This window comes from Bos javanicus, chromosome 14, assembly GCF_032452875.1.
Source record: "Bos javanicus breed banteng chromosome 14, ARS-OSU_banteng_1.0, whole genome shotgun sequence".
In the NCBI taxonomy this organism is placed as follows: Eukaryota; Metazoa; Chordata; class Mammalia; order Artiodactyla; family Bovidae; genus Bos; species Bos javanicus.
In genome coordinates, this window is record NC_083881.1 from 400,105 (window position 1) to 420,525 (window position 20,421).

Genomic DNA, 20,421 nt, shown 5'->3' on the forward strand with positions numbered 1-20,421 from the left:
CCTGAGGTGCAGGCCTGTGGGCCTCACGGGGGGAGGAGCCCTGCCTGGGACCCCGAGGCCTGCTCTTGAAGCGGGTGCGGGCCCTGCTGAGACCAGGCTCCCCGCACTCACAGCTTCAGTACCAAAGAGCTGGTTCCCTCCCCGCAGGCCAGCCCACCTGGGCCTGGAGCAGCGCCTGGTGGCCTGGCCCCCACTTCAGGCTTGGTGGGCAGGGCCACCCTGGCCTGTCTTTGGGGGCTGCTCTCTCCTGGCTCTCTGGTGGGAGCTGAGCAGAGGGGTGAAGGAGCTGTGGGGTACAGCTTGAGCCCAGTTCCTAGTGGCCAAGACAGCTCTCCCAGGCCCAGGGCTCCCCTGTTCCACACCCAGGGCATGGTGCTGGCGGGAGACGACTCCTGCAAGGCCGACTCAGTGTTGCCTCCCCTCCACAAAGAAAGACTCCCAGCCACACCCTGCTGTGGTCCCACTGCCCTCCAGGGCTGCCTGCACCTGCCGGTGGGCACAGGTGAGGACATTCAGGTCCACGCAGGCTGCATCTCCTGTGTGTGGAATGGTGCCATGACACCATCTCAGGTCTTTTGGGGCCAAACACCCTTTCTGTGGGTTCCGAAGTGACCATGTTGGGGGGGGGGAGGCAGGACAGGGCAGGCTCACCTGGTCTGTGTGTGTGTGGGTGCCTGTGTGAAGCTGAGGTAGCAGAGGGCCAGGCCGCCTGGGTGGGCAGGTGAAGGTGTGTGACGGGGGCGAAACCAAGGCCGGGAGAGCCATGCTGCGTGTGTGGGGAGGGCCAGGAGGAGCGGCACTTTGCCACCCCAGGTCAGCTGTGCACGGAGGGGCACAGCCCAGGAGCTCCAGCGGCCTGCGAGCCAGCACTGGGCGGGGGAGGCTGGTGCCCAGGCAAGGCTCCCCCCGTAGGGGTGCCCGAGACTACTAATCTATCCCACAGCCACACCCTGTGACAGTCACCTCAGCAGCTGAGCCTTACAGCCTGTGGAGATGGGCACCCTGGGACACTGTAGTGTTCTTGGCCACCGATGGAGGCTGGTGCCATGAACCTGCTTGTGGCATCTCACCAGGAGTCACTGGTTTACTGGAGGGTGTCCGAGTCATGTTGTTAGAAAGGAGAAGGCCCCAGTGGTCTGTCTCCAGGATCCCAGTCCATCTTAGCATCCTGAGCTGGTGAAGGTGGGGGTGCAAACTCAGCAGATGTGGGGGCAGGCCTGGGGGCACAGGTCGAGCCCCACTTCCCCCTCTCACCCACTTCCTTTTAAACACTACATTTCTCAGCCCAAAGTGAGACATTTACAAAAATAATAAAAAATAATTTTTTTAAAAAGAGGAGTCAAGAGGTATTTTTACAACATACTATGTTGCTTTTGTGGTCTATAATCTCTTTGGATATTTTCTGTCTCTATAGTTTTTAAAAAGTTCCAAGCCAAGTTTTGTTTGTATTTCCTTACAAGACAGCCTCACGGATGGGTCTCCCAGCCAAGGGCTGAGGCTGGCCCCAACTTGCAGTCTCCTCACCCCAGGCCCCCAGCTCTGGCTGGCAGTGCCTTGGATGCGCATCCCTGTCTGACGGGTGCAGAAGGCCAAGGCTAGAGAAGCTGGGTCCTCTATGAAATGGGATCAGGCCCAGAACCTGAGCTGCCCTATGGATGCTGGTGCTGGAGGGCTGGAGGCACAGAGGTGTTGGGAGACACCCTGTTCAGCTGGGACAGTCTGTTCCCACGACTTGACTCCCCCATCCCCACCCTGCATCTCACTGTGCCCCTGGAACCTCACAGCCCACCTGCCAAGCAGCCACCTTGGTTTCCTGTCCCTGGGATCCATGTTGGGGACGGTGGGGGGCAGTGGAGAGCCCTACACCCTTCAAGGACGCTGAGAGTAGGCCCTCCTGCAGCTCCCCAAGCTCAGCCTCACCCCACCCCTGCAGCCACCCACTGGCCCTGGGCAACCTTCCCTGGACCTGAGGACCAGCAGCCCTCTATACAGCTCCCTCCCCAACAGGCCTTGCTGCCCATCCACTGGCTGAGAGTTTTACCCCATTGGGTCTGACTCCATTTCTGATTCTTTGTGACCCCATGGACTACAGCCGGCCAGGTTCCTCTGTCTATGGAATTCTCCAGGCAAGAATACTGGAATGGATAGGCATTCCCTTCTCCAGGGGATCTTCCTGACCCAGGGATCAAACTCAGGTCTCCTGCATTGCAGGCAGATTCTTTACGGTCTCAGGGAAGCCCCATTTCATTACATTTGCCTCCCAGTCCTTCCAGACCTCCTCTAGGGCCTTTGGGGCGCTAGCCCTGGCACCTAGGGCCCAGGGACCCGCAGTGGCAGCGGGGACAGAGCCACACGGCCTAGCAGGTGTTTGGTTCTCCAGGCGTGGGGTACAGGACGGGCACTTAGAGGTCGCCAGGGCTCCCCACGCCCCGGATCTCCCGGCTTTGAGGCCACAGCGCTCCAGGCTCGGATCCTGCCCCCTTTACCTCTCAGCACACGACGGTTTTGCAGTTTTAACGAGCGCACGCTGAGTTTTCCAGGAACACAACCGTCGAGCACACTGAGAAGTTCAGTTCATTTTGGAACTCAAACCCCCCCCCCCTCCCGCCGGCAGCACTGGAGGTCGGAGTTCCCGCGTGTGAGGACTCCGGCACATTCGCGGCTGATGCGGGTTCTGCGGGGACACAGATCCGAGCGCCCAAGTGCCCGTGGTCCCCGAGGCCTTCCTCTCCTCCCCTGCGAGGGCAGTGCGTTCCTCAGACCAGGTCGCGCAGGTGTCCAGAACAGCGGCAGCAAGCGGCGGGAGCCCGGGAGACCTCACCCCAAGGGCCGCTGCGATCGTGGGGCGGGACCCGGGCTCCGCGCGCAGAAGACCCGGGGGCTGAAGGCGCCTTCCACGCTTCGAGCGCTAGCGCAGCCCTACTACAACTCCCAGGATGCTTTGGGCGCCTAGACTACACTTCCCGAGATGCTCCGCAGCAGGACCGGGCCTGCGTTCGGGGCCAGGAAGGGCGGGGCCGCCGCGCCAGCAGAGAGCGCGGGAAGTCCGGAACCCCGGGCGCGGCGACTACAGGATGAGCCTGGAGCGCGAGCTTCGCCGTGAGTCCAGAGAAAAGCGCCCGAGCGCGGGGGCTGGAGACGGCCCTGGCCCTCCCGTGCGGAGAGGCTCATCGCTTAGGCCTCGTTATTCTCTCTGCAGAGCTGAGCAAGGCCAAAACTAAGGCCCAGAGGAGCGGCCAGCTGCGGGAGGAGGCCTCTGTCTGCCACCAGCTAGGGGAGCTCCTGGCCAGCCATGGTGCGTGAGGTGGAGTAGGGGCCGTAGGGGCCTGGGACTGGGAGGACCAGGGGTGAGGGCTTCCTGAGCACCGGCCGGCCGCCATCTCACTGGCCTTGCTCCCCTGGCCCACTGCTCAGTCTGACTGAAGCCTGTCCCGCCCACCCAGGCTGCTACGCGGAGGCACTGCGAGAGCACCAGCAAGAGCTGCAGCTCCTGGAGACCACCGACGACCCCCTGGGCTGCGCCGTGGCCCACCGCAAAATCGGAGAGCGGCTGGCGGAGATGGAAGACTACTCGGCTGCCCTGCAGGTGGGCGGAGACCGGCCCGCCCCCACGCTGGCCACAGTCAACACTCCGTGGTTTGCATCTCCTGGGGGCAGAGCCTGCCAGGTCTCTGCCCTCTAGGCCTCTGGCTGGAGGGAATAGGGGGACATGGTGCGATGCGGCTTCAGCTTCAGAGAGCCCTGCACCAGCAGTGGTCACCTGGTCCTTGGATGCATGCACCACAGCCTCTCCTGGGAGCGTGGCTCCAGAAACCACTGATGAACATGTTACTGGAGCTGAAATCACCGGGGGCTGGCTGGGTGGGATTCCAGACCTTTTATCCACACAGAACTGCCCTGGCTTCTGTGTTCCCGCAGCACCAATGACTCCCAGTCAGTCTCTCCTCGTGTGACTGGATGGTTAGCATGTGGTGCCACCGTCCCCACAGGCAGCGCTTGGCACAGAGGAAACAGTGTGTGTGCAGCCTGGCTTCGGCCTGCACCTGGGGGCTTGGGGGACATGTGGGGCTTGCTTGCGGTGGGGGTTGGCTCACAGTGGCCATTCTTCTGTGCCTCCAGCACCAGCACCGCTACCTGGAGCTAGCGTGTGCCCTCTCCAACCACGTTGAGCAGCAGAGGGCCTGGGCCACCATTGGCCGCACCCACCTGGACATCTATGACCACCACCAGTCCCAGGACGCCTTGCAGCAGGCACAGGATGCCTTCGAGAAAAGCTTGGCTATCCTGGATGAGAAGCTGCAGGGTGACTGCCCTTAGGCCTCGCCCTCCCCCACTTTGGCTTCCTGTGCTTTGCAGGGAGAAGAGGCTACAGCCTCCTTGCCCATGTGATGGGTCTCCTGTCTAGGTTCCTCCCTTTGTGAGGCTGAGACTGGCTCTCAGAAGCCACCCACACCCACACCCCCCACTTTGCGGCCCTGCAAATCCCGTGCTCCTCCTGACCTCAGATCTGGCTGCCTTTGCTCTATTCCCTTCACTCTATCTGCAACAGAACCCCTGGCACCTACAGGGAGAGGCTAGAGGAGGGTCAGGGAGAGGCCGGAGACCCCAAATGGGGGTGGGGCACTGAGTGTCTGCAGGGGTGTCTTCCAGGTTCACTGCCCAAGCGAGAGCTGAGTGAGATGAGGACCCGAATCTACCTCAACCTGGGCCTCACCTGCGAGAGCCTGCAGCAGGTGGCCCTGTGCAGTGCCTACTTCAAGAAGAGCATCTTCCTGGCCGAGTAAGTCCCCACCAGGCCCCAGGGGGATCTGGGTTCCTGCCCCTGGAGGAAATGGCCAGGGCGAGGGCAGCCAGCTGGCTCACCCCTGTGCCCCGTCAGTCTCCTGGGAACAGAGGCTTGGCTTGACTTTGTGGGGCCGGAGCTCTCGGTGGGGTCCGTGGGTGCCTGCTCTGCTGTCCCTGTGCAGAAGCCCCGGGCACCGACAGCCCCATCCCCCCACAGGCAGAACCACCTGTATGAAGACCTGTTTCGAGCCCGCTACAACCTGGGGGCCATCCACTGGCGGCGGGGGCAGCACTCGCAGGCCATGCGCTGTCTGGAGGGGGCGCGGGAGTGCGCGCGCGTCCTGAAGCAGGCCTTCCTGGAGAGCGAGTGCTGCCTGCTGCTCTCGCAGGTGCCCTGGGCTCGGCCCTCGGGTGGGCTTGGGCCTTCGGGGGCCTGCAGGCTTACCTTCCCTTGCCCCCCAGGTCCTCCTAGACCTTGGGGATTTCCTGGCTGCCAAGAGAGCCTTGAAGAAGGCCTATCGGCTCGGCTCCCAAAAGCCTTTGCAGAAAGCTTCAGTCTGCCGGACCCTGAAGTATGGTGAGCCTAGAAGGAGCCCTGGGGTCTCGACCCCCCAAGACAGGGTAGGGAGGGCTCCTTCTTTCAGCAGATGAGGCCAGGGTATGCGTCCTTGGGGAGGGGGCACCATCAGGAGAGGCCCATCCTCTCCACTTCCGGTTAGGAGGGGTCTTACGGTTCTCTGAGCCTCCATTCAGCAAGGAGTGTAGGAGGCACCCTGGGTGGTCAGGAGGCTGGTGTCTGCTCATAAGCCAGCGTCTTCACTGGCAGACCCAAGACAAAAAACGTCCTGCTTAATGGCGGGAGTATGGCCTAGTGGGACTGATAAGTGGCCCGGTGTCCTCCATTGATAAGTAGTGGTCACCAGGGCCCCTGCCTGCATCCCTGCCACAGGCCAGTCCCTAACCTGTGCTGAACTTAGTTGGTTCTCTTGCTGTGACCCCACGAGGTAGCCCCTCCTACCACCCCCTTACTGGGGGTGAGCAGAGGCTGGGTGTGGTGGGTGCTGGAGCTGGGTCAGGCCCGCACTGGCCATCCCTGCATAAGGCTCTTTCCGGCAGTGCTGGCGGTGGTCCAGCTGCAGCAGCGACTAGAGGAGTCCGAGGAGAGTGACCCCGAGGTTGCCATGGGCATCTGTGAGCAGCTGGGGGACCTGTTCTCCAAGGCAGGCGACTTTCCCAAGGCCGCTGCAGCCTACCAGAAGCAGGTGTGTGCCAAGCGGGCATGGCGGATGGCAGGGGCTACAGGGGGTGGCACAGCCCTGGCCTGACGGCAGCTGCCCCCCAGCTGCGCTTTGCAGAGCTGCTCAGCAGGCCGGGGCCCGAGCTGGCCGTCATCCACGTGTCCCTGGCTGCCACCCTGGGGGACATGAAGGACCACCGCCAGGCTGTGCACCATTACGAAGCGGAACTGAAGCTGCAGGAGGGCAACCCCCTGGAGGTGAGCAGTCATGGCCCCGTCCTGCCTGAGGCTCCATCACAGGGCTGCCACCCTTGGGGGTGAGCACGGGGGCCTTGCACCCCCGGGGCGGCCACCCGCCATCTCGTGTTTGGCAGCGGGGGCCACAGCCGTCAACTTTGTGCTTCTCCTCCAGGAGGCCAAGACCTGGTTGAACATTGCCCTGTCCCGTGAGGAGGCTGGCGACGCCTACGAGGTGCTGGCGCTGTGCTTCCAGAAGGCTCTTGGCTGCGCCCAGGTGGCCGGGCAGCCCCAGCTGCAGGTGGGGAGCGCCTGCCCACCCACGCTGGGATCCCGCACACAGCTTCCCCGGAGCCTGACTGTCCGCGGCCCTGTCTCGCCCACGGCCCTGAGCTGGGTGCCCCCTCTCCTCAGAGGCAGATCTTGCAGCACCTCCATGCTGTACAGCTGAGGCTGCAGCCCCAGGAGGCCCCCAGCACCGAAACCAGGCTGCAGGAACTGAAAGCGGCTGGAGACGAGGACGAGGGGGACGGGGAGGACGAGGAGGACGAGGAGGACGACGATGCTCTGGAGGCCACGGAGCTGGAGCTCTCCGAGAGTGGTGAGGCTCGCTCCCTGGCGCCTGCTTGGGGTGGCTGGGGCCAGCTCACGAGCTTCTGACTCCTGAGGAGGGAACAGCTGGGCACCCAGCAGGTGGAAGAGGGATGCTGTCCACTAAGCAGTTGGGTGAGAGGCACCCACGGTGGAGAAGCAGGTGCTGGGAGGGTGGGCGCACACAGGTGTCGCACAGTGAAGGACACCTGCGCCCGGCGTCAGCTGCTCTCATCGAGGGCGGGACCTGGAAAAGAAATAGCGGAGGTCTGGGGCTGGGGGAGACTGACCCACGGGCAGTCTCAGCTCAGGAGGCCTCGGCACAGGGACCAGCTCACATGGGGTGGCGGGCTTGGCTCTGCTACAGAGAACGAAGCCGACGCGTCCCCGCCACTGGAGGAGGATGAGGAGCTACGAGGCTGCCTGGGCCGGCAGAGGGTGAACAAGGTGAGGACCGCGGGCTGAGGACAGTGACCGTTCTGTGGTCACTGGTGCCATCCAGCCCCTGACGCCTCTGCCCCCGTCCTGGGCTGTGCCCACAGTGGAGTCGGCGAAACGACGTGGGAGAGACGCTGCTGCACCGAGCGTGCATTGAGGGCCAGCTGGGCCGCGTTCAAGACCTTGTGAGACAGGTAGGCACCCCCCTGCAGGCTGGGCCGCGCCCAGGACCTGGTGAGGCAGGTAGGCAACGCCCCCACAGACTGGGCTGTCTCCCCAGGGAACAGGGCAGGGCTGGAGGGCCAGAGCCAGAACTGGGGACCCTGTCCCTCCTTGTAGGGAGCATCTCTTTGTTCTGTGATCTGGGCCAGGCCAGGCTGAGGGGTGCGCCCGTGGCGCCTTCTGCAGGCTTCAGTGCCAGGGAAAGGCTAGGTTGGTGGGGGCACTCGGGGCCAGGCTCCTTCCCATTCTTGGTCACAGGGCCACCCCCTAAACCCTCGGGACTACTGTGGCTGGACACCCCTGCACGAGGCCTGCAACTACGGGCATCTGGGTGAGCATGGGACGGGGGTTCTGGCCTGTGATGGGGAGAGGGAATGTGTCCCTCCCGAGAGAGGGCCTGGGAGCCAGCTCATGCACCTGTCCGCAGACATCGTCCGTTTCCTGCTGGACCACGGGGCTGCGGTGGATGACCCAGGCGGCCAGGGCTGTGACGGCATCACACCCCTGCATGATGCCCTCAACTGTGGCCACTTTGAGGTGGCTGAGCTGCTCATCGAGCGAGGAGCATCTGTCACCCTCCGCACCAGGAAGGTGAGTGGACGCAGGCCAGGAGGGCGTGGGCAGCGGTGGGTGGAGTTAGTGCCACCAACCCTGCCCAACTGGTACCCCCAGGGCCACAACCCGCTGGAGACGCTGCAGCAGTGGGTGAAGCTATACGGCAAGGATTTGGACAGTGAGACGCAGGAGAAGGCAGCTGCCATGGGGAGGCTGCTCCAAGCGGCCTCCTTGGGTCGAGGTAAGCAGGGCCTCCTCTGCCCTTGGGGATTCCGCTCCTTAGCCTGAGAGTCTTGGGCCCAGGGTGGCGGTCATGTGCCAGGCACTGTCTCACAAGAGATTGCTCTCTCCGCAGCTCCCCACAGCTCCCAGGCTCCACAGACCCTCCCAAGTAACCATCTGTTTGACCCTGAGACCTCTCCTCCCTCAAGTCCTTGCCCAGGAACCCCAGAGGTCTGTGAAGCCAGCACCAGAGTGTCCCAGGGGCTGGCAGTGTCCACTGTGGCCAGACCTCGGAGGAGCAGGCACAAAGTGGCCAGCAGTAGCAGCTCAGAGGGCGAGGACAGTGCTGGCCCGTCCCAGCCCACCCAGAAGAGGCCCCGGCACGCCAGCCCATCACTGCAGACCAAGGCCCCGATGCCCGGGCCTGCCAGCAATAGGGAGGCAGCCACAACAAGTACCAGCTGGGCTGCCTACCGGGAGGCCATCCGTGGAGTGGGCAGTGCCCAGACCTGCCGCCTGGGCCCCAGTCCACTGCGAGGGCCCAGCGAGATTCCCATCCCCCAAGCGGCACTCATCCCTCAGGAGGAGTGCTTGGCCGGGGACTGGCTGGAGGAAGACTTCCCAATGAGCCCTGGTCACCGGGGCCGCTGCCCAGCCCGCCCCCAGAGCAGTGGGGATGGCGGCAGACACCGTGCCTCCGGCCCAGGCAGCGACACGGCACGCAGGCCCCGGGCCCAGGCCCGGCAGAGCCGGTTGCCCTATCTCGAGAGCCGGAGCACGCCGGTCAGAGCAGACAGAGCCAACAGCCAGGCCACAGAGCCCGCACGGAGCCCCGACGTCCCCAGGGTCGTGGCGCCCACTGGAGAAAACCCCACAACAGGCCACCTCCCGGTGGGTGCTCACACCTGGGGCAGAGTGCCACCCAGGCTGTGGGAGAGGACGGGCAGGGGCCTATCTCTCCTGGCTTCAGCCCCTTCTTCCCTGCCCCCACCCCTAGGGTCAGGTCCTGCCCCCTCCCATCCGAGTCCGAGTTCGAGTTCAGGACAACCTCTTCCTCATTCCCGTTCCACACCGGTAAGGTGTCTCCTCCCGGCGCCCAGCTCGCTGTGCCTCCGTGGGCTCTGTGCTGGGGGTGGTGCCCGGGGGCAGTAGAGGGCCCTTGTTGAGATGAGGCCTGTGATGAGAGCCCACCTGGCCCTATCCCTTGCCCCTGGGGGACTGCTTGCGGGGAGGTGCCGGCAGGCACGGGCTCAGGAAGGCCCCGAGTGGTCCGCCAGGCCCTGGGATCCCTAGGAGTGGCCCAGAGGTGCCCCGTTGTGCACGTCGCAGGCGGACAGAAGGAGAGGGAGGAGCTGCGCACCCCCAGGTGGCAGGGCAAGAACCTGCCTGTACTCAGCCTGCACCCGTGCCCGCACAGGGAGGCCCACTCCGTGGCCTGGCTGGCTGAGCAGGCCGCCCAGCGTCACTACCAGGCCTCCGGGCTGTTGCCTCGGCTCTCCCTGCAGAAAGAGGGGGCCCTGCTGGCCCCTCAGGACCCCATCCCCGACGTGCTGCAGAGCAACGAGGAGGTAAGTGGCCAGAGCCAGGGCCCTGAGCTGGGGGCGTCCTCTAGGACGGGTCGGGGCCACTCACCACTGCTGCTCGCCAGGTGTTGGCTGAGGTGACTTCGTGGGACCTCCCCCCACTGAGGGACCGCTACCGCCGGGCCTGCCAGACCCTGGAGCAAGGTAAGGGTCCAGGCAGCCCTGCGGAGACCTGGGCAGAGAACTAGACCAGGCCCACGGCCTTCAGTCTCAGGACCCCAGGCATTGACCGGGGTCCCCCCGCCACATCTGGCCTCAGGGTTTCCTCCCCTACCTAGCGGCCCCCTAGGGTGTAGGTAGTGGGGGCAGGAGGTGGCTCCATCTGGAGGTGGGTCAGCACCACGCACCCTGGCTCTGCAGCATGCCTTGGGGCCCCAGGAGCTGCCCCGGAGCTCATGCTGGAGCAGGGGGCGGGGTGCCGCCTGACTGGCCACCACTGACTCCCAGGGCAGGACAGGCGGAACCTGTCCTGGTGACACCATGTCCCTCCCCAGGGGAGCACCAGCAGGTGCTACAGGCCGTGGAGCACCAGGGCTCAGCCCCCACATTCAGTGCCTGCTCCCTGGCACTGCGCCAGGCCCAGCTCACGCCGCTGCTGCGGGCCCTGAAGCTGCACTCGGCACTCCGGGAGCTTCGCCTGGCCGGGAACCGGCTGGGGGATGGGTGTGTTGCTGAGCTGCTGGCCACCCTGGACACCGTGCCCGGCCTGACCCTCCTCGACCTGTCCTCTAACCACCTGGGCCCTGAAGGCCTGCGCCAGCTTGCTGCGGGCCTCCTGGGGCAGACCACCTTGCAGGTAAGAGGAACGGGGAACAGCAGCATCTGAGTGTCCACATCCAGCCCATCCCTGGTGGGGAGGTGCGGTTGAGAGCACTGGCCGGCGCCCAGATCCAGGTGGCAAACACCAGACCCTCTGGGGGCCTTGTGTCTCCCACAGAACTTGGAAGAGCTGGACTTGAGCATGAACCCCCTCGGGGATGGCTGTGGCCAGGCCCTGGCCTCCATCCTGCGGGCCTGCCCCGTGCTTTGCACCCTGCACCTCCAGGCCTGTGGCTTTGGCCCCGGCTTCTTCCTGAGCCATCAGGTGGCCCTGGGCAGTGCCTTCCAAGGTGAGCTGCTGGCACATCCACTCCCCGGCTCCAGGGGTTCAGAGAGCCTCAAACCAGGGCACCAGTTTGGCTCTCGGGAGCATGTGAGTGGACATGGGGGTGGCTTGCCTGGCCTGGGCAGCCCCCCAGGACCCAGACCCAGTCCCAGCTACATATACTGCAGGCCCAGCCCTGTTGCTCCCCGGCTCTGAGCATTCTGTTTGTGGGAGACGATTCCACCCGCAGTCCCAGCACCAAGAGGCGGGAAACTGAGCATCCTCCAGGAGGTTTTCCACGGAGGCCTGAGCTAGGAAGTGGGGCTCAGAGCTGGGAGTGCAGCAGAGGGGAGGAGGGGCTGGGACTTGGGTGGTAGACGGAGTGCCCCCACCCAGCCCTGCCCCACCATGTGTGGGTGTACCAGTCTTGGGGCCACCCTGTCATGAGTAGGGACAGGTCGGGTACCCAGAAGTGGTGGGAAGAAACTGAGCTCAGGAGTTTGGCGCTGCCCCCTCCCCAGCGTGAGACCCTGGGCCGAGACCCCATTTCCTAGTACATAGAACCTCGGAGACAGTGACAGTCTCCCAAGGGTCACGGGGGCTCTGGGCCAAGGCCTGGGGACAGGGAGGAACCTGATGGAGGTTCTGGCCTTCATATAGACACCAAGTGCCTGAAGACACTGTCCCTGTCCTACAATGGCCTGGGCCCCACTGCTCTGGGCCAGGTCCTGGGGAGCCTGCCGGCACACAGCCTCCTGCGCCTGGAGCTGAGCTCTGTGGCCACTGGCAAGAGTGACCTCGGCCTCACGGACCCTGTGGTTCACTACCTGAGCCAGGTACTCGTTCAAGGGGGGCACTAAGCCAGAGGTACTTTGACCCCCAGGACTGGGGGTGGGGGAGCTGGGAGAGGGTGCAAGTTGGGAGAGAACAGGGGTGGGGAACTCTTTCTATAGACTTGCTCGCCTCGGGTTCCGAGGTCCTGGCCAACAGGAAAGGCGCCTGGGTGGCGCGGGTCTACTGAGATCACGTCATGGTGTGCCAAGTATGACCCACTCCTCTGGGTAGAAGCATTTCCTTCTGACCTGCAGACTTGGGGAGATGCTGCCCCCTCTGGCTTGGGGGGTCAGGCATGCTTCACTCCATCATTCTCAAGGGATGGGGGCGGTGTCTGGCGCCCTGGGTGTAGGGCCTCTACTGGGAGGCAGGGAGGGCAGGTGTCCCTCTCTGATGTCTAGGAAGGCTGCGTCCTGGAGCACCTGAGCCTGTCAGCAAACCACCTGGGCGACAAAGATGTGAGAGCTCTGAGCAGGTAACGCTGCCACTACCCTGCGGGTCTGGTCGCATAGCTGGGAGGCTGGGGCCTCACGACCTGCCTCCCTCGGGCTCTCACATCCTTCCGCTGGGTCCTCCTGTCACCCATGCGCCATGGCCTCTAGCTTCAGTGGCTCTCAGGAGTGTCTGGTGTCACCTGGAGCAGCTTCCCCTCATGACGGAAACTGACCCCCAGGCTTCTGCCCTGTCTCAGATGTCTCCCTCTCTGCCGCTCACTGGTCTCGCTGGACCTGTCTGCCAACCCTGAGGTCAGCAGTGCTGGCCTGGAGGAGCTCCTGTCTACCCTCCAAAAGCGGCCCCAAGGCCTCAGCTTCCTGGGCCTGTCAGGTGAGCTCTGGGTGTGGCGGCCGCAGCTGCCCAACTGGAGCTGGTGACACAGCCCCTGCTTGGGAACTTGCCTGAGGCCCAGGTGCCTCCTCTGAAGGGGCCGTCCTGCCACTAGCCAGGCTGCAGAGTGGAGCTGGGGCCCCTGGGTGCTCAAGTGGAGGACAGTGCCCAGCATGCCCAGAGGCAGCTGCAAGCCTCACCCCTCAAACCACAGGGCGGGAGGAGCGTAGGCCTCTGCCTCCAGCGTGGTCAGCCCGACCCTCAAGACCATGGCTGGGGGACCCACTGCCGCAGGGACTTTTTCATTCCTATTGTCCAGAGGGAGGGAGGGGAGGTCAGCCTAGAGTGGCAATACCTGCCTCCGAGGGACCCTTCTGCTTCTGGCCAGGGCGCCCTAACCGTACCATCTAGGCCTGTGGCCTGACTTAGGTGGTTCTCTGGCCACACATGTTGCAGGACCCCGTCTTGAGAACGACCCCAGGGAGGTGCATTGGGTGAACTGGTGCGTCCTGCTGGGCTGGGAGCAGGGCAGACCAGACTTGGCCCTCCAGGAGAACCAGGGCTGGGAGTGGGTGTGCACACTGGGGACCCCTGGGTTCTTCCTGCTCCTCGCCTACTGCCCTACAGGGCCAGGCTGGTTCTTCAGGAAGGCCCTCCTGAAGGCAGGCTGGTGGGCGACCTACCCCTCACTCAGCTGTGGGGCTGCTACCCACACATCTGGCTTCCTGGCACCTGTAGGCTCTCACCAAGCCCCCTGCTGGGTACTCTGTGGTCTCTGAGGATTGAGCATTGGCAGTTCAGTGTCCTGAGACTCCCAAGAAGCCATGCTGGGTCCATCTTATGGACAGAGACATCATCAGACACTGTCAGAGGCACAGATGTGAAAGCAGTGTCTCAGAGCTGACCTCCCTCCTGCCTGACCACTGGCTGTGGGAGGGGTCTGCAGTCCCAGGCAGCCTCTGGGAGAGCACCCTCCATCCTTGAGAATGATCTGGCCTCTCCTGGGCTTTGCTCATGCCCCTCACTGCAGCCCTCGGGGCCTCAGGGGAAGTGCATATCGTCCCTAGGGCAACACTGGTAAAGAAAAAAGTCCTGTGAGACCCGAGACAAACCCCACTGGCTCCCGCGGGACTCCTGCTGCATCCTGCCAGGAGCAGCTCCCCAAGGCTGACTTCTGCCTCCCCTCTGCAGGCTGTGCTGTCCAGGGCCCCCTGGGCCTGGACCTCTGGGACAAGGTTGTGGCGCAGCTGCAGGAGCTGCAGCTGTGCACCAGACGTCTCTCCGCTGAGGACCGGAATGCCCTGCACCAGCTGTTGCCCAGCCAGCTGGGCCCCAAAGTGTGCACCCTGGACCAGGGCCCCAAGCTCTTCTTCAGGCACCTCTGACTGGCCAGCCCCATGGTGTGCCCTGCCCAGGCCTCTAATAAAGAAGCCACTGCTGCTTCCACCCCTCTCTGCTGTTGCTCCTTGGAAGGCAAGTGGGAGGTGGAAGGCAGGGTTGTAAAGCTTAGAGCCCACAGGAACTGAGGGTGTTACTGGAGCAGGTTCGTCTGCCCAGGAAACAGCAAGCCAAAACCCAGAGACCAAGGTTTGCAGCAGAGGAAGGATTTATTCACAAGGCAGCCAAGCAAGGTGATGGCAGGACAGGTCTCATATTTGCTTCCTCAAAGGCGAGGGGCTTGCGACATTACAGTATAAAGAAACAGGTTGGGGGGATTCCCTGGTGATTAGGACTCTGCACTTTCACAGCCAATGGCTAGATTCGATCCCTGGTAGGGGAATTAAGATCCCACAAGCCTCAGTGCCCCCCACAAAAAGCAGGATGATTTTAGGTGTGGGGAGAGAACCTTGGAGGCAGGGAAGAGGTGAGATCATCTGTTCTGCAGAGGCACATCTGAATTACTTGCTTCTTAATGGCACACGTTAAAAATGGTGGCACATGATGGGGTGGAGCTCTGAAGGCAAGAGGTCATTCGCTGGACCCCGGAGCAGGGCCAGTTTTAGCGTCGTGCATGCAAGCTTTTGTATCAACAATGAAAGCAACCTCGATCCGTGAAGACAGGCTACAAATGGAGGGCCTGCGGGAAGGGCTACCCACTCCAGTATTCTGGCCTGGAGAATTCCATGGACTGCATAGTCGGAAGGGCGGCAAACCTTCACACAGTTAACTTGCAGTGTTACTTCAGTTTCTTATATGTGTATATGCACACGTTATTTTTCGGATTCTTTCCCATTATAGGTTATTACAAGAGACTGCATAATTCCCCACGCTATACAGTAGGTCCTTGTTTACCGCGGGCTTCTTATCAAGCGGTAAGACAAGCTCTAAGGTTTCTGTTACCAGTTTCTGTTAACCCTGTGGGGCGGTTTCAAGGGCAGAGCTGGCCGCTTAGAGGCCCTCTAGGGGAACGCAAAGCCACTTATCCGCAGCTTCCTTCCCTCTGTCCCAGGGACAGACTCACCCGCAGCCTCAGCTCTCAGGGGGCGGGACGTAGCCAGCGCGCAGGCGCAGACGGCGGGGCCTGGCGCAGGTGTAGCGTGCGCATGCGCAGGCGGCGGGGCCTGGCGCGCAGGCGCGGGAGCAGACGTCAGGTGCGCCCCGCCCTCGCGCCGTCGCTGGGACCTGCGAGGCGGTCCAGGTATTCCGGGCAAGGGACGGGCGGAAAAGGCGGTCTGACCAAAACCCACCGTCTTCGCCACGCCGCGGAGGGTCCTCTGCATCCCTGCTCCTCGGTGCCCTCTCGGAGTTCTGTGTCCCGGGCCCCCGGGTCTCCTGGCTCCTTCCGGGGTCTGAGGCCGTCTCCCGGGCCTGCGCGCCCTGCGCTCGCCGGGCTTTCTCTGGGAGCTCGCCGCCCTGCTCGTGCAGGGTGACGATGCTCAGCGTGTGGCCGCGGAGCTCCCCTTTGGTGGCTGCTGGGGTCCCGCTGTAGGGCCACAGCCGAGCCCCTGATTGCTCCTGGCCGTCCCACCGCCTCACGGTTGCTGAGCGGTCTGTGTGTCCCAGCCCCGCCCCCGCCGCGCCCAGCTGAACTCCCAGCCTCGTCCCCCAGGCCTCATCCCGCCTTCCCGCTGCACTGCCTCTGCGCCGGGTCCCGGGGCTCAGCATAGGCTGTCTTTTCGCTACCTTGGTTCACCCTCAGCCATTTCCTGTGGGGCGCCACCCACCCGCTCAGTGCCACAGGCTCAGGCTGCCCGTCCGGGCCTCTCCCCTGACCTCCAGGCGCCTCTGCAGCCTCCTTGGAGCCTGCGGAGCTTCTCAAAGCCCACACGTTCAAACCGTAGTACACCCACCTACTCTCCACACCTACTCTGTTTACCGTCTCCGTGTCAGCTCATCTGACGGTCATGGTGCCTTTGGTCTGAAAATAAGGATGTCGTTCTTGAGTCGTTTTTAATTTTTACACATTTTAAAATTCTCCATTGCACCTGGTGGGTCCATCTCCAAAGCACGTCTGAACCTCGCCCCAGCCACTGCATCAACTTCTCAAGTGAGCAGGGCTCCTGCTTCCACTGTCTGCTCAGCTCACTGCCCATCTGGGTCCCCGAGGACTTGTCTCCAATTGTCCAGTGACTCCAGCTCGCTGCACCAGGATAAGCCCAGACTCCTCTTGCCTGTGAGTGGTGCGTCCTTTGACAAACCACCCCCCGACACACACTCCCCTCTGCCTCTATCATCCTCCGGACTGTCCTCACAGAAAGTTCACCCCAACCCCCGTTGGTCTGCTCCTCCAAATTTATTCTTGTGTGAAGATATGCTCAGGATTGTCTTTTAAGAGGTTGTGTCGTGTGTTCTCTTCTGCAGGTCACTCCTCCAGTGGCTGCCGCATCTTCCTCTCTTTCCTGGTCACCTGACTCAGAGCCGGCAGGATGTTTCACGGGATCCCAGCCACTCCTGGCATGGGAGGTGAGTATGGCCCATGATGGGCCCAGGGACCCAGACGGCCGAGGCTTTCAACCTGCAGAGGCCAGGGGTTGCCGGCAGGCTATAACGTCTGACACAACAAGGTCCCAGGGGGTAGCCAGGGGCCCAAAGACCTCCTCCAAGTGGGGTCAGCTGGACGCAGAGATGACAGCTGTAGTGTGCCTGGACTTCAGGGTGTCTCAAGTATCCCGGAGTCCCCAGGCCAGGAGGATGGTTGCAAAGCATGTGACAGACATTGTGTACCCACAACCACATCATAAGTAAGTTGTGGTCACTCAGCTATAGGGGCAGTAGCTGAGCAACAGGAGTGGAATGGAGCACCAGGCCTAGCATGCAGCCCCTGAACCCAGAGGCCTGTGCTCTGCTCGGGGGCCCCTCAGAGTGAGGGGGGCCTATGTTCTGCTCAGGTCCCCTGCAGACTAAGAGGGGCTGGGACTGAAGTTCCTACGGCCAGGGTGGTGGCCAGGCTCGCTGGGGTGACTTTCCACTCTGCCTGTTCTGTCGCAGCCCCTGGAAACAAGCCGGAGCTGTATGAGGTGAGTGGTGGGCACCCTCCTGGCCATGTCAACTGTGGTTCTCATCTGCGTGGTCCTCACTGGGGCCCCGCAGCCTCACTGGTGCTGCTGGCCGACCCTCCGCCTGGTCTCCCGACAGGAAGTGAAGCTGTACAAGAACGCCCGTGAGCGGGAGAAGTGAGTCCAGCCCCAGGCTGCCTGCCTCCCCCACCCTGGGGATCTTCCCAGGGAAACAGGTCCCCAGAAGCCTCTGCTCAGGGTGGGGTGAGGAGGCGGCCAGACCAAGAGCTCCACCTCAGTGGCACCCAGGCAGGGCTGGCAGGTGTGCTCGGGCCCTCAGCTTCCTGCCTGGGCAGCCACGCCTGAAGTCTGCGCCCCCTCAGGTACGACAACATGGCGGAGCTGTTTGCGGTGGTGAAGACGATGCAAGCCCTGGAGAAGGCGTACATCAAGGACTGCGTCACCCCCAACGAGTGAGAGCCCACCTCCCTGCACCGCTGGCCCAGCCTCGGAAGCTCAGCTCTGGCCTCCCAGGCCAGGTGCTCAGTGGGGAGGGAGGGTGGGCAGTCCGGGGGCAGTGCCCACGTGGGTGCGGCTGCGCCCAGCTTTCTCCAGGGTTCTGGCCCCGCCCCGCTCCCTGGGACCTCATCAGTGAGAACGCTTTGAAGGAGAGCTGGGGGCTCGGGCAGTCAGTCCGTGGGGAGCTGCTGGCCAGGCCTGGAAGCCCGGAGGTATGTGGGGTCTTTGTCTAGTGCGGTCGTGCCCCGCAGCAGCACTGTGAGCTGTCCATGTGGGGGCATAGCCAACACAGGCCAGGAAACAGGCTCAGGGACCTGGCTGGGACCTGCGGAGCCAACTTGCAAAGTCCAGACTGGTCCTCTGTGGCAGCCACATTTGGGGCATTACCCCACCCCACCCCCTGCACCTTTCAAAGCTTCATGAGGAAGCCTCTGCCCCCATGGCCGGTCTCTGGCCCTTAACGTCTTGTCCATGCGAGCTGCCCTGTGTCTGGAAGGGCAGAGGATAAGCAGAAGGGACCCAGAGGCGCTGGCCTGGCACTGCGGGCAGCAGCCTGGCCTCTTCCCCCAGGTACACCGCAGCCTGCTCCCGACTCCTGGTCCAGTACAAGGCGGCCTTCCGGCAGGTCCAGGGCTCAGAAATCAGCTCCATTGATGAATTCTGCCGCAAGTTTCGCGTGAGTGAGCGACTCCTTCACCCCGAGGGACGGGGGCAGGCGTAGGGGCCCCGGGGCTGCGGCCGGGCTGCCCTGTGAGGCCCAGCCGTGATCCTCCCCTCAGCTGGACTGCCCACTGGCTATGGAGAGGATCAAGGAGGACCGGCCCATCACCATCAAGGACGACAAAGGCAACCTGAACCGCTGCATAGCCGACGTGGTCTCGGTGCGGGCCCTGTGCGCATGCCCCGAACCGCCGCGGGGGTCCACGGGGCGGGGGCTGGGGGGCCGCCGCGAGGCTCCGCCCCGTCCCAGGCCTACGTGGGTCGTGTCCTGCATTCCTACCCAGTAGCCCCCTGGCTGTAGGAATGGGTGGGGGTGGCGGGGGGGGAGGCCCAAGTGATCCTCCAGCTAAGGCGAGCAAGGGGCGGGGTGGGGCGGCCCCAGGCCCCTCTCTGCAGAGGAACCAGGGTGTCGGGGGTCTGAGCCGGGGGTCCGGGAAGTCACACGCACACACACTCGCTCCCAGCTCTTTATCACGGTGATGGACAAGCTGCGCCTGGAGATCCGAGCCATGGACGAGGTGCGGCCCTGGGCAGGGGGAAGAGGGAAGGGGAGGTTCTGAGGAGCCCGGCTCAGCGGGGCGGGACCCAGCGGGCGCTGTTCCCTTAGATCCAGCCTGACCTGCGGGAGCTGATGGAGACCATGCACCGCATGAGCCACCTGCCCCCTGACTTCGAGGGCCGCCAGACGGTCAGCCAGTGGTGAGTGCTTGTCGCTTTCCAGGGCCCCCAACCCTAGCCCCAGCCCCAGCCCCCTCCCCTGTGCACACACCCCCTGGGTCTATAGCTACAAACACGCGTGCACACACGCACACACTGCAGCCCCATAGCCCTCCCTCTCCACCACTGCACACACAGGCAAGTGCTATAGCCTTGCCCCCCAGACACCGCCCCCCACCCCAAGCCCCATAACCTTACACACACACCCCCCAGCCCCATAGCCCTCCCCCTCCACCACCACACACACAGGCAGGCGCTGTACCCTGTGCCCTGCAGGCTGCAGACCCTGAGTGGCATGTCGGCCTCAGACGAGCTGGATGACTCCCAGGTGCGCCAGATGCTCTTCGACCTGGAGTCGGCCTACAACGCCTTCAACCGCTTCCTGCATGCCTGAGCCCTGGCTCCCCAGGCCCGCCTTCTGCCATGGTTCCTGCTTCCCCGGACACCTGCTTTCCACGACCACCCGTCTGTCTGTTCATGGCGTCTGGAGTCCCCTCTTCCCAATAAAGCTGTTTTCTGACCTGCTGCTGAGGGCACTCCTCCCTCTCCAGCCCTTCCCTGTCTGTCCTCTCGGCCCTGGGAGCAGGCATTGACCTCTCTGGTGGGCACAGTCTGACACACAGGCAGGGCTGAGTAAATCTGCCGGCCACAGCCACCCCCAGTCTGAGAGTAGGAGGCTGTGCTGCCTGGGCTTGGCGGTCTGGCCACAGCCCCAGCAGTATCTCCCGGCCCTGGAGACGGGCAGCTGGGGCAGGCTCACACCTTTGCAGCAGGACCCGTCCTCGTGCAGGGCTCACTGGAGTCCCAGCTAACAGCTGCCAAGGGCAGTCCTCACCCAGGAGCAGTGGACAGCTCGGAACCCCTGGACTGGCCTCACCCAAAGCCTGGTGGGGAAGCACCCCCTGCTCCCTGTGCCTGCTCCAGGGCCTCAGGCCTGTGCTGTTCACATCCGTTCCCTTCAGACAGACAGCAACAAACCAGAGACCAAGGCTCTGGGTGCCAAGGTGGGTTAGTCTCAGCACCTATGGCGTTGGGACTAGGGACAGGCCAGTTTTACTGTAACATTTTCTTAGTGGTTCTTCTTCGTATATGGCTTCTAAAGGCAACAAGGTAAAGTGTGGTGTTTCGAGGGGGCAGTGTGGAGGTGCGCTTCCTGTGGACTCAGCATGAGCAGAGGATGAGGGGAATGAGCAAGGTTGCTGGAAAAGGAGGAGAGGGGTGCAGGAAGACAGGCGGGGTGGCGACTGGCCAGTGAGGGCTTAGGATTGTACCCAGGAGTCCTGGATGCCAGCAAGGCTCTCAGAGCCATGTGTATGTGTTGGGGGGAGCAGAGCTCACGCATGTGTGTGTGTGTCTCTGTGTGAGAGCAGGGTGGCAGCTGGGGGGCTGACGTTGTGAGTGTGGACTGTGCTGTGT

At 63.4% G+C, this 20,421-nt stretch overlaps 2 protein-coding genes across 4 annotated transcripts; both read left to right on the top strand.

The window, feature by feature from the left end:
* The first annotated feature begins 2,992 nt into the window (after positions 1–2,992).
* TONSL (tonsoku like, DNA repair protein) lies at positions 2,993–14,059 on the top strand. The gene is made up of 26 exons (XM_061438073.1): positions 2,993–3,099; positions 3,200–3,295; positions 3,444–3,586; positions 4,120–4,303; positions 4,651–4,780; positions 5,003–5,174; positions 5,248–5,362; positions 5,902–6,047; positions 6,128–6,280; positions 6,435–6,560; positions 6,674–6,860; positions 7,218–7,297; positions 7,393–7,482; positions 7,769–7,841; positions 7,938–8,101; positions 8,183–8,306; positions 8,421–9,178; positions 9,285–9,361; positions 9,705–9,855; positions 9,936–10,014; positions 10,365–10,666; positions 10,808–10,979; positions 11,615–11,790; positions 12,190–12,263; positions 12,480–12,613; positions 13,805–14,059. Exons 1-26 carry the CDS (start codon positions 3,075–3,077, stop codon positions 13,996–13,998), a joined length of 4,125 nt encoding a protein of 1,374 aa, XP_061294057.1. The 5' UTR covers positions 2,993–3,074; the 3' UTR covers positions 13,999–14,059.
* A 2,367-nt stretch (positions 14,060–16,426) lies between these two features.
* Positions 16,427–19,530, top strand: VPS28 (VPS28 subunit of ESCRT-I). Of its 3 annotated transcripts, none has more exons than XM_061438293.1 (9): positions 16,427–16,516; positions 17,042–17,070; positions 17,189–17,226; positions 17,433–17,522; positions 18,139–18,244; positions 18,348–18,449; positions 18,753–18,806; positions 18,896–18,987; positions 19,282–19,530. In XM_061438293.1, exons 1-9 carry the CDS (start codon positions 16,480–16,482, stop codon positions 19,397–19,399), a joined length of 666 nt encoding a protein of 221 aa, XP_061294277.1. In that variant the 5' UTR covers positions 16,427–16,479; the 3' UTR covers positions 19,400–19,530. The 3 variants fall into 3 exon arrangements, with proteins under 3 accessions (XP_061294277.1, XP_061294278.1, XP_061294279.1); XM_061438294.1 differs by having other exon boundaries at positions 19,259–19,395; XM_061438295.1 differs by lacking the exon at positions 18,348–18,449.
* The last annotated feature ends 891 nt before the right edge of the window (positions 19,531–20,421 follow it).